Source organism: Thalassophryne amazonica, chromosome 10, assembly GCF_902500255.1.
Source record: "Thalassophryne amazonica chromosome 10, fThaAma1.1, whole genome shotgun sequence".
NCBI classification, from domain to species: Eukaryota; Metazoa; Chordata; class Actinopteri; order Batrachoidiformes; family Batrachoididae; genus Thalassophryne; species Thalassophryne amazonica.
In genome coordinates, this window is record NC_047112.1 from 33,856,981 (window position 1) to 33,870,537 (window position 13,557).

Below are 13,557 nucleotides of genomic sequence, written 5' to 3' on the forward strand. Positions count from 1 at the left end.
ATTATTTTCTGAGGAGTTGATAATCCTTTGGTTAATTTACTAGTAAATTACAACCAGAACATCTACCAATACCTTTGAGTCTTGTATTCAAATATTTTTTTTCATAAAAAGTACTTATTTTACAATAAAATCCTAACATGCCAATTATTTATTTATTAATTTTGCTTAAATCAGGAGAATATCTGTGGAAAAAAACTACATAAATTGTGGAATTTTAGAGACGTTGAACATTAAATATTAAACACACAAAAGTGTAAAAGGTAGATAAAAAGTGATTTGGTGCATTTCATTTTCAAACCTGTTCACTGAACACTAAAATCTGGATAAAAATGTAAAAAAATCAAAACTTTTTTACACCATTTCAACCCTATAAAAACTCCATGTAGTGTTTAATTAACCATTGTTAAAGCCTAACCAGTGTGTCAGTGCAAAATCACCACTAACATGACCCCCACATTTTGGATATGTCGATAACATACACTGAAGCAAGTTCCTTCTGTAAGAACAGTATTTAACAGGTGTTTGAAGTATGTGTGGAGATGAGCAGCAGGAAACACCAAGGCTGTTCGTATTCCTCACGTCTGTGGATGTGCCAATAGCATTATTTGTCATTGGCCCTATTTAAAATAGATCACATTACTGCAAAGAAGTCACTTTCAGTCACACTTCACTCTGAATGATGTGACATTTTCATGCAGTGGCATCACAAACAGTTTTCTGCAAAGGTTAATTACACACCTATAGATTTCTGCTTTTAACAAATAACTTGGACATACACCATCAAATAACAGAAATATTGGTGGCAATTATAAGTTGATTAAAAATAACCATATATACAGAACCGTGCAAGAAGTGTGCAAAAAACACACACAACCAAACCAAATAAGCACTGAGTGGGCAGATTTGGCAAAATTACCAAAAGCAGAATGTGTCTGTACAAAAATCTTTATTTATAGACCAAGTAAATGACATCAAAACAAAATGGATCTAAGTGGGATTAATTTAAATTTTTTTTGTTTCGTAATGTGTTACAGGTGCTGTAATTAAACACGCACACTATCTCTCTCTCTCTCTCTCTCTCTCTATATATATATATATATATATATAATTAATAAAAATAGAGACTCAAAAGTATTAATGAAGTCTCAAAATGGTTAATTTAATAACTGATTAATCACTGCAGCTCAAAATGGGGTAAAACAGATTATATAACATTATCCAACACTGCATTGTCAAAAAAGAGTGATTCATATTGATTACTGTATCAGCAAAACTGTTAATAGATGCAGGTTTTCCTCTTTCTGGAAGGCTTTTTATAAAACTAATCAGTGTGTAACATCATCATACAACACACATATAAAAAGATTTTCATACCAAATCAATGCTACCATCAAATGTTACTAACAGTCCAGCACCAATTACTGCAATGTGTCATTTCAAGAACAAAATATTGTTCCTGGATAAGGCAACTGTATACAATCTGTACAGTATCAAAAACAGTAAATCACGTGTCAAAGTAACAACACATTGAAAGCACAGACAGTTTGATTCGATATTTGGAATTAATTAACGTAAAGCTGCTGCATACAGTACATCCAAGCTAGCAAACAATATTTTGTAGCTTGGGTAAACCTGATTTTCTCATCTTGAATCTTATTTCTTACCAGAGTGACAGACAGCAAACACATTTGGGGGTGGGGGGGCAACCGCAGCATCTTTTAAGGTTGAAATCCTGGATTTTAGCATGACATTGGCAGAGTAATAAATAGCAAATAGAAAAGTACAGAAATGCTACTAACTTAGCTTTTTTTCATCGCGATCTAGCCAATAACAGAGGGAATAGAAATGAAATTGTGTTGAATTACACAAAACACAGATCATGCAAGAAAAACAAAGTCAACTACTTAACAGTGTCAATACCAAATAGAAGATGGATGGACCTCAAACCCAAACACAACATCAACAAAACCATGAAAAATAGTGCAAACAAGTATCTACAAGATGATTACTGAAGGATGTACAAAGCCTCTGCTAATAAAGAGAAGAAAAAAAAATTACTGACACTGCTTTACATATACTAATCAGCCATGGTGTTTACTTTGGCAGGGCGTGTTGTGGATACAATTTTGACAGGAATCACGTGTGCTAAGCTTTTTTTTTTAAGAAATGTAATGTGCCGTATTCAGCACTGAACCAAGTTTTGGCCAGTAGCACACAAAAACCACTTTTCATGATGTACCTTTATTAAAAAAAAAGAAGCTTAAATTAATCAATATTCCCAAAGAACTGATTGCCAACATCAGACAAATATCTACTAAGTGAAGAAAAAAAAACAAAAAACAAAACTGTAGTGCTGCAGTCAACTTAAAAAAAAAAGTGATATGTGCAGCCACGCATAAACAAACCACACAGTAATTACAGTGAAAAAAGTGTTTTTTTTGTGGTTTGAATAATAAAGCTGTCACTTTCACACACGTCACTTTAAATATGAAAATTTATCCCCCCCAAAAAAGAAAATAAGGCTGCCTGATTAGTTGAAACAGCCCTCTTGATAAGAAAGTATGCCGGGAGCATGTTTGTTCCTCATATTGTGTTAGTAACTACATTCCAGAAGTACAAAAATCTATTTATTCTATTTTAGTCTCATGAAGGATTTTTTTTTTTATTTAATTCCACAGATTTTGATCAAATTTAATCTTGTGCAGTGAGCTCACTCAATTCACTCCTCCCATAGATGAACGAGTCCACACAGTGATTGTGCACACTGCGCTGTCTGGATATGTCACTTACACAGTGTAAGATGTGTGCTGTCTGGCTCATCCAATGTAGTGATAAAGGTCATGGTTACAATTTTTCCATCTGTGGGAGACTCATTACAGGTCACCCAGTTACTGCTGCATTAATGCGTGGATTTCTATGACTGCTTCTCTTCGTAGTAACCGGACATAGAATGTTTGATAGCTTGTTCCAGTGACTTCCTTGTCACCAGCAGTCGCACCACCTCTTCCTTCTTCTTTGTTAGTCTTTTTCGAGCCTGGTCATGGGTCATCATGGTCATATCCCAGCCATTCACCTGGGAGACAGAAATAAAACTGTCAACTGTACCAAAAGCGCAAAAAGTAAACATAGTGCATCCGGAAAGTATTCACAGTGTTTCACATTTTGTTATGTTACCTTCCAAAGTGGATGAAATAAATTATTTTTTCCTCAAAATTCTATACACAATACCTCATAATGACCCCATTAAGCGCAAAATTGAGCTCAAGCGCATCCTGTTTCCTCTGATCATCCTTGAGATGTTTCTACAGCTTAACTGGAGTCCACCTGGGGTAAATTCTGTTGGTTGGATATGATTTGGAAAGGCACACACCTATCTACATATAAGTTGACAGTGCATGTCAGAGCACAAACCAAGAATGAAGTCAAAGGAATGGTCTAGACCTCCAAGATAGGATTGTCTCGAGGCACAAATCTGGAGAAGGGTACAGAAACATTTCTGTCGCTTTCAAGGTCCCAATGAGCACAGTGGGCTCCATCATCCATAAATGGAAGAAGATCAGATCCAGCAGGACTCTTGTTAGAGCTGGCTGCCAACCTAAACTGGGTGATCAGGGGAGAAGGGCCTTAGTCAGGGATGTGACCAAGAATCCAATGGTCACTCTGTCAGAGCTCCAGTATTCCTCTGTGGAGAGAGGAGAACATTCCAGAAGGACAACCATCTCTGCAGCAATCCACCAATCAGGCCTGTATGGTAGAGTGGCCAGACGGAAGCCACTCCTTCCAAAAGGCACATGGCAGCCCACCTGGAGTTTGCCAAAAGGCACCTGACGGACTCTCAGACCATGAGAAACAAAATTCTTTGAGCTGATGAGACAAATATTGAACTCTTTGGTGAGAATACCAGGCGTCATGTTTGGAGGAAACCAGGCACCATCACTACAGTGAAGCATGGTGGTGGCAGATCACGCTGTGGCGATGTTTTTTAGCGGCAGGAACTGGGAGACTAGTCAGGATTGAGGGAAAGATGAATGCAGCAATGTACAGAGACATCCTGGATGACAACCTGCTCCAGAGCGCTCTTGACCTCACACCCAAAGCACACAGCCAAGATATCAAAGGAGTGGCTTCAGGAAAACTCTGTAAATGTCCTTGAGTGGCCCAGCCAGAGCCCGGACCTGAATCTGATTAAACATCTCTGGAGAGATCCAAAAATGGCTGTGCACCAACGCTCCCCCGCCAACCTGATGGAGCTTGAGAGGTGCTGCAAAGAGGAATGGGCAAAACTGCCCAAAGATAGGTCCACCAAGTTGTGGCATCATATTCAAGAAGACTTTATTTACTTATTTATCAATAAATTTGCAAAAATTTCAAAAGAAACCTTTTTCATGTTGTCATTCTGGGGTGTTGCGAGTAGAATTTTGAGGGGGGAAAAATGAATTTAGTCCATTTTGGAATAAGGCTACAACATTACAAAATGTGGAAAAAAGTGAAGTGCTATGAATACTTTCTGGATTCACTGTATATAACACAAACTCTGTAAAGCTGGTCATTTTTGTTGTGATTTTATAAATGATCTCATTTCATCTTGACCTTGGGTTGAGGTCAAGATGGGCACTACAACTACATATATGTCATATTTTAGGGCCCTGTCCCACTGGGGAAAGGATTAATTGTGCATGAATTGAGTATATAAATTGCGGGCGTTCACTGTCGTCCGCAACAAAAATGGCAAATGTCCCAGTATGAATTACGGATTTTTACGGATGAATTACGGATATTTAATAATATATAGCGAATATATGATGAACAATAACGGTTATATAAAGCATGTAGTGAGGAAACTGATCCGACACAAAGTTTATCACGGCAGTATTACGGGCGTATTATGAATGCATCGCGCACGTGTTGCGCATGCACAGCATCTGCATTGCAGTCATAAAATAAGCACACTCGCTCCTTTCGGCATCACTATTCGCACCAACAATACAGCCTCTGGAGCAAGTGCTGGACTTGGACAAGTTGATCACAGAGTGTTGTCATGCGAGGGTTAACTGTTCATGAGTTTGGGGAGCGGGAGGGGGGGGAAGCCGCTCGGGGTGTGAGACGGTGTTTTTTTTTTTCCCCCAGTGTGAGTTGTGGCTAAATAGCAACTCTTCCTTTTGTTGGTGTTAAATAAAAGTCCTGGATTGCAGCAGCTATTACGTCTTTGTGGATCTACACAGCCGGACCGGCACTGATTGGCAGGTATGTCGCTTTCTGCCACATGTGGTACTTTGGGTTTACGTGACGCGTTTGTTATGCATTCACAGATTGTCCGCAAATCAGCTGCAAAGCTGATGTAATAAAAACACTTTATTAGTGGCCAATCTGTATGCAGTAGCTACAACTTATTTTAGTTTGTGATGTGGACATGATGGGCACGCAATATATCTATTTTACACACTGTCCCAATCCGCTGCCAAGCCGCAAATCCCCGTCAGTTGCGGATATCAGCAGTTAACGGCAGATATACAGCGCATAGAGTGAGTATGTATTGTGTATGAATTAAGCATGTAAGGTAGATATTATCCGCATCCAGATTTTTGAGCTACTCAAAAACCCTGGCTGCGGACATGCGTGCCTCTGCGGATGACCACAGGCGTGATCGGATGACGGCTGACTCATACAGGCATGTTACACGGATATTGCGGATGTTTGGCGAATATGGGCCAATTTTGTGCGCAATCCATACGCAAATCCTCCTAAACGCCAGTGGGACAGGGCCTTTAGTACAGAATACCACCTTCCTGTCAATTCAAAATGCTAGATATAATTTCATTACACACCTGCATTATTTTGTCACCGACTCTCAAGCCTGCCACATCTGCTGGTCCTCCAGGTGTAATCCTGGTCACGTAGATGCCCTTCAGAGAACAAAAACACTCTTTAATATGTATATATGTTCTGAGCTGTATATCACTTAAAATGGGTATCATGCCTGATCCTTGCGATACTAAATACAGCAAATTTTCACTTTCTGCCTGTTCAGTCTACACTTGATTCGCAAAGTTAGGAGTGTTCAGCTAAACGATAGGCAGCTGAATAAAATAAATAAATAAAACCACTCAATTGGCTCATTACATGTGGTTAAAGCAGGCAGACATGGTAAGATGGAAAACACCTTCTCCCTTTTGGCTAGAAATCAACTTTTTCTTTTTATAAGCTCATTCCAGGTGTGTTGTTGTTTTTAACTGTGTTGGTACCGCACTGACAGATGACAGTTTTGTGTATCTCATCTCATCTTCAACCGCTTTTCCGGGTTCGGGTAGTGGGGGCAACTGATTCCATCTGCTAAAAGTGATAATCAGTGAAATCACCTGGTGGAGTCAGTGGCTGCAAAGAAAACCTGCACCCTCTTGGCCCTTTCTGGAACAAGTTGCCCACCCCGTTCTAAAATCAACCAACATTATTCTTGAATTGTATCGGCAACCACGAATTAAATCATTGTTCAAACGAATCGTTACACCCTTATTTGTGAAAGATCAAAAGAACCAATACAACCCCTGGCAAAAATTATGGAATCACCAGCCTCAGAGGATTTTCATTCAGTTTAATTTTGTAGAAAAAAAGCAGATCACAGACATGACACAAAACTAAAGTCATTTCAAATGGCAACTTTCTGGCTTTAAGAAACACTATAAGAAATCAAGAAAAAAAAGATTGTGGCAGTCAGTAACGGTTACTTTTTAGACCAAGCAGAGGAAAAAAAATATGGAATCACTCAATTCTGAGGAAAAAATTATGGAATCACCCTGTAAATTTTCATCCTCCAAATTAACACCTGCATCAAATCAGATCTGCTCATTGACACTGACCCTATGCCATGACATTGACCCTATGCATCTTTTTGCAAGGAATGTTTTTGCAGTTTTTGCTCTATGGCAAGATGCATTATCATCTTGAAAAATGATATCATCCCCAAACATCCTTTCAATTGTCCAAAATATCAACATAAACTTGTGCATTTATTGATGATGTAATGACAGCCATCTCCCCAGTGCCTTTACCTGACATGCAGCCCCATATCATCAATGACTGTGGAAATTTACATGTTCTCTTCAGGCAGTCATCTTTATAAATCTCATTGGAAAGGCACCAAACAAAAAGTTCCAGCATCATCACCTTGCCCAATGCAGATTCGAGATTCATCACTGAATATGACTTTCATCCAACCGATGGCCAACCGGAGCGCGGCGCGCTCTCCACCATTGTGCGGCCGTCTTTAAACCGGTTGTCTTCTTCTTCGTCTTCCGGCTGTTCCCATTAGGGGTCGCCACAGCAGATCAATCGTTTCCATCTCACCCTGTCCTCTGTATCTTCCTCTGCCACACGAACCACCTGCATGTCCTCTCTCAGCACATCCATGAACCTCCTCTTTGGTCTCCCTCTTCTCCTCCTGCCTGGTGGCTCCATCCTCAGCATCCTTCTCCCTATATACCCTGGGTCCCTCCTCTGCACATGTCCAAACCATCTCAATCTCGCCTCTCTGACTTTGTCTCCAAACCGTCCCACCTGAGCTGTCCCTCTGATATGTTTATTCCTAATCCTGTCCATTCTTGTCACTCCCAAAGAGAATCTCAACATCTTCAGCTCTGCTACCTCCAGCTCTGCCTCCTGTCTTTTTTGTACCGCTCCTTAATCTGTGTGATGCCCATAGGATCGTCACCGAAAGCAGTCTGAATAATCCGAATGGTTTCCACCTGGCTGTCGCCCAGTTTCTGGCAAAATTTGATGCAGTCGCGCTGCTCCAGTCGTTTCGCCATTTCCTTACAAAGAAAATCCGACGAGAGACTACACACGTCCTCACACAAAGGCTGATTACCAGCAAATGACGCAATCGACAGTAGTGAAAAAATTCACTCATGCGCACGAAAGTTCAAGATTGGCTCATGCAAGCACACGTGATTCAAATCCATCAGGTTTTTGCAAAAAATAAAAACAGATACTTTTCTAACAGACCTCGTAGTTTGTTTTATTAGATCAAGCTACAGCCAATCCATCTAATAAAAATCAACTAAAAACTAGTTTAAAAAAGTTCTACCTGATAAAACTGAAAAAGCTACAACAGCTGGCAGGATACAGTTTCCATTCTTGTTTATAGAAGGAACATAATGTATTACTGTATAATCACATCATTGGATAATTCTCAGTTACTCACTTTGTCCATCTTGTCCTCAGAGAAGGGATTCTGCATAGGGTCCTGGTCAATTCCTCCACCAATACTGAAGCCCAGAATCAGGTTAGGTCCATCCCACAATTTGTGTATTTCAATTTTTTGCTTTTCAGCAAAGATTTTGACAGAGGGGAGAGAAATAAAGTTTTCAGTTAGTACAACATAAAAACATGTAACATGTCCTGGTTTAAGTTTTGTTTTTAACTTAAGACTGCATGTGGTTTATACTGATGTTGCTGCTTATGGCTGATATTATCGTTTCGTCTTAATTAAAATCCAAACGGCACTGAAACAGATGGGCAGGTTGACTGACAGTAGGACTCAAAGCAAATGTTTCTGTGTGAATGATACCATTTTGTCAGTGGTGTGGCTAATTCACCACATTTGACTCTGGTATTAATGAACATATAGCTTATCTATTTCAACCACCTCAGTACACTCTCATGCACTCTCTCAGATGTCTCTGCCAATTTTGTTGTTCCACTGATTCTGTCATTTCTTATTCTGACGAGCTTTGTAATGCCCCCAACCCATACGGACTTTACAATTTACTTCCACACACGCAACTTCTCAGGGATAGAACAGGTTGCTAACAAACCAGTAGATCAGTGATTAAATCAATACCTGATCACTTCCATGGGTTTTAGTGCAACATACTTAAGCGACTTTGTAACTTTTTGGGGCAGGAGTGTAGGCCAAGTGGTTTGTGCGCTTGGTTTCTGCGTGGAAAGTTCCTAGTTCAAACCCCACCCCTGCCACATTTCTCTATTTAATGTGGAGTTGTGTCTGGAAGAGCATTCTGTGTGAGACGTGTGCCAAATGAACATGTAGACCTACTTTGGATCTGCTGTGGCGACCCCGAGTGAAAACAAGGGATCAGCCAAAGGGATTTACAAGATCCAGGGATCTCCCCACCCCCCAAGAAATGAGGAAAAAATATATGAACAAAAAAGAAATCAAAAGGACAAAAAGGAAACAAGAGAAAACTTCATAACCTGATGTAAGTCACAATTTCTTAGTCATTATCTTTCACTGAAAAAAGATGAACATATATCAGTGTGTTCAACAATATGATTTTTTATTTTTTTTTTAAACACTGCATCATGTGTCCATAGAAGTAGAATAAACATTTATGATCTGTATGATACTATTAGAGATTCAAATGTTTTTGGAGATTCCTGGCAAATGTATCAAAAAACTCACTGGTTAGTTTCTTCTAATTTCTCTACCAACGGTTGATGTTGGAAACATTTTTCTGGTCACTACATATTTTAAAATGCCCTCTACTGAAGTCCAGGTCATGACCTTAGTACCTTAATTGACCAAGGTTTGACCTACTGCACAATCTCAAACCAGATTAAAAAACAAACAAACAAAAAAACACAAGTCAATTTCTTCATTTGTTTTTGAGAAGTTAAGACAAGAAGTCAGTCAAAGATGTGTGGTGAACCATCAAGCCAACTGTCTACATCAGGGGTGCTCAAGTTCGGTCCTCGAGAGCTACCTTCCTGATACTCTTAGTTGTCTCCCTGCTCCAACACACCTGAATCCAATGAAAGGCTCATTAAAAGCCTGCTAACGAGTCTTTCATTGGATTCAGGTGTGCTGGAGCAGGGAGACAACTAAGAGTATCGGGAAGGTAGCTCTCGAGGACCGAACTTGAGCACCCCTGGTCTACATCATCTTGCCTTTGATCACAAACGGACTAAACCCTGCATCATGGACGAGTGATAAGAGAGACTAGGGAAGTAGGAAAGAGTAACTCAAGTTCACATATGAATAAATGTGTATTCAATTCATAATTGGCAGCAAGTATATGCAAACCAGTTTTTATATTTTTTATGGCTGTCTATAAAATAAATATTTGAGTTTTTTGTGTGTGTATGTTAACATTCACAATGGAAAGAGTTGCTTACTACTAGCATTTTTTTTATATTGGTGTCATTACCTTGTCATCCCATGAATGAGCGGATTGCCCAACTGCGTTGAATCAGTCCCCCCACCCCACCAAATAAAGTCTGGATCCACCCCTGCACTCCTTCACTGCCCATGTCTAAACACAATGCATCAGTGATCATTTTATAAAACTGACCTTCAAATCTTGCCTTGATTAATTTGAGGAAAGATTTAGGATAGATCAAGGAAAACCTTAGTAAATTTTTAACCACATGCAGAGTTTTGTTTGTTTTGTGTGTTTTTTTTTCCGTCTCCCACCCAAGCGTCTCTTTGAGTTAACTGGAATATGTACTGCGGTGAAACAGCGCCCCCAGTGGTACTTCCATTGAGGGTAAATAAAGAGAGGATTGTTAGGCCTTTGCCGACGTATGTTCTCTCTTAATGTCCTGTAGTAGTTAATAAACACGTCAAGTTAACATTTTTAAAAGAAACGTGTTAAGAGTATCACATTTCAAGGTCACACTTCCTGGTTCACGGTATTTCACTCAACGCTTTTTGCGACATAGCTTCACATTATGTTTAAATCTGCACCTACAGACTGCATAATCGAAAAAGAAACAAAGAAAAGCTTTGATTATTGTTGTTTACAACAGTAACCAAAGTGTAGTTTACAGGAGCAGAAGATGAACAATAAGTAGCGTTTAACGGCCACAACCCCGCAAACAAACTTACCACAAAAGCAGTCACAGGCTGTCCTGGTTTGAAAGAGTTTGGGTAGTTGGAATGTTGTTGCTCCATAACGCAGAAAATTAAACGAAACACAGCAGTTGACGTCAAAACTGGAGCTCTATTTTACTGATTAACTTCAGAAGTAACAGCAGGACGCTCCGTAGGAAAAACAAAAAAACCGAAGGCTTCCCACATGACGTCACATTACCTCCCTGCAGATTAGAGTGGATGGTTTCAAAGCACGGCGTAGCCTGGGTGGGCGGTGTTTAACTATTGACCAACACCCCATCAAGTTGTCTATGACGTATATCCTCTATATGGAATTTTCTACAACCCCTGGCAATAATTATGGAATCACCGGCCTCGGAGGATGTTCATTCAGTTGTTTAATTTTGTAGAAAAAAAAAGCAGATCACAGACATGACACAAAACTAAAGTCATTTCAAATGGCAACTTTCTGGCTTTAAGAAACACTATAAGAAATCAGGAACAAAAATTGTGGCAGTCAGTAATGGTTACTTTTTAGACCAAGCAGAGGGAAAAAAATATGGATTCACTCAATTCTGAGGAATAAATTATGGAATCACCCTGTAAATTTTCATCCCCAAAACTAACACCTGCATCAAATCAGATCTGCTCGTTAGTCTGCATCTAAAAAGGAGTGATCACACCTTGGAGAGCTGTTGCACCAAGTGGACTGACATGAATCATGGCTCCAACACGAGAGATGTCAATTGAAACAAAGGAGAGGATTATCAAACTCTTAAAAGAGGGATAAATCATCACGCAATGTTGCAAAAGATGTTGGTTGTTCACAGTCAGCTGTGTCTAAACTCTGTACCAAATATAAACAACATGGGAAGGTTGTTAAAGGCAAACATACTGGTAGAGCAAGGAAGACATCAAAGCATCAAGACAGAAAACTTAAAGCAATATGTCTCAAAAATCGAAAATGCACAACAAAACAAACGAGGAACGAATGGGAGGAAACTGGAGTCAACGTCTGTGACCGAACTGTAAGAAACCGCCTAAAGGAAATGGGATTTACATACAGAAAAGCTAAACGAAAGCCATCATTAACACCTAAACAGAAAAAAAACAAGGTTACAATGGGCTAAAATAAAGCAATCGTGGACTGTGGATGACTGGATGAAAGTCATATTCAGTGATGAATCTCGAATCTGCATTGGGCAAGGTGATGATGCTGGAACTTTGGTGCCATTCCAATGAGATTTATAAAGATGACTGCCTGAAGAGAACATGTAAATTTCCACAGTCATTGATGATATGGGGCTGCATGTCAGGTAAAGGCACTGGGGAGATGGCTGCCATTACATCATCAATACATGCACAAGTTTACGTTGATATTTTGGACACTTTTCTTATCCCATCAATTGAAAGGATGTTTGGGGATGATGAAATCATTTTTCAAGATGATAATGCATCTTGCCATAGAGCGAAAACTGTGAAAACATTCCTTGCAAAAAGACACATAGGGTCAACGTCATGGCTTGCAAATAGTCCGGATCTTAATCCAACTGAAAATCTTTGGTGGAAGTTGAAGAAAATGGTCCATGACAAGGCTCCAACCTGCAAAGCTGATCTGGCAACAGCAATCAGAGAAAGTTGGAGCCAGACTGATGAAGAGTACTGTTTGTCACTCATTAAGTCCATGCCTCAGAGACTGCAAGCTGTTATAAAAGCCAGAGGTGGTGCAACAAAATACTAGTGATGTGTTGGAGCCTTCTTTTGTTTTTCATGATTCCATAATTTTTTCCTCAGAATTGAGTGATTCCATATTTTTTCCCTCTGCTTGGTCTAAAAAAGTAACCGTTACTGACGTTTTTTCCTGATTTCTTATAGCGTTTCTTAAAGCCAGAAAGTTGCCATTTGAAATGACTTTAGTTTTGTGTCATGTCTGTGATCTGCTTTTTTTCTACAAAATTAAACAACTGAATGAACATCCTCCGAGGCCGGTGATTCCTTAATTTTTGCCAGGGGTTGTAGTACATTGTGGGTGCTTGTGTTGCTGGACCACAATAATTATCTACACGTTCATGCCTACAGACGCTGTTTTTTTTTTTGTTTTTTTGTTTTTTAAATATACTGCCTCCAGGCATGGATTAATCCAAAGACAAAGATGTGTGGACTTGTCCAAAGACATTTGGACTTGTTTGGACTGACTAACAGGAGGCCTGACATTTTCACAGTAAAAATATACAGGAAGAAAAAGGAATCAGGCACACAAAAAACTTATTAACAACAGCTCTGATTTTGAAAAGTCAAGTCTGAGAGCATGCGCTGATGATGCGCTTTGCTGCTTCCACACCATCACGGAACCGCCCCAGGTCCTGGATGGCAACCACTCAGGCAGACAACCGGGTTATTTCCACATCACTAAAGTAACCATCTATCTACCACAGCCACGTGAAATGTGGACATCCCCTTGGCCTTCTCCAGCTACTGAGATCCTTGTTTCACTTATCTGCTGCACTATCTAACCCTCCAGCAGGTGGCAGACATCTGTGGGATATTACACAGTCATGGTGCATCAAAGTTCAACAGATGCAGTAGGGTTTGTCCTCATTATTTACCCAAACTGACTCCAACAATAGACCCAAACTGACCCAAATATGACTAAATATTTTCGGAAATACACTCCATTCTCAAAACTGTACATTAATAGACAGCGCTCTTTCTCTCCCTCCCTCTGTCTCGCT

At 39.7% G+C, this 13,557-nt stretch overlaps 1 protein-coding gene across 1 annotated transcript; it reads right to left on the bottom strand.

Moving 5' to 3' along the window:
* Positions 1 to 1,138: 1,138 nt before the first annotated feature.
* Positions 1,139 to 11,037, bottom strand: tax1bp3 (Tax1 (human T-cell leukemia virus type I) binding protein 3). Its single transcript, XM_034179736.1, has 4 exons — positions 10,841 to 11,037; positions 8,198 to 8,317; positions 5,826 to 5,903; positions 1,139 to 3,073 (listed from the first exon to the last, which is right to left on the bottom strand). The coding sequence occupies exons 1-4, from the start codon at positions 10,904 to 10,906 to the stop codon at positions 2,915 to 2,917; spliced, it is 423 nt and encodes a 140-aa protein (XP_034035627.1). The 5' UTR covers positions 10,907 to 11,037; the 3' UTR covers positions 1,139 to 2,914.
* Between the last annotated feature and the right edge of the window lie 2,520 nt (positions 11,038 to 13,557).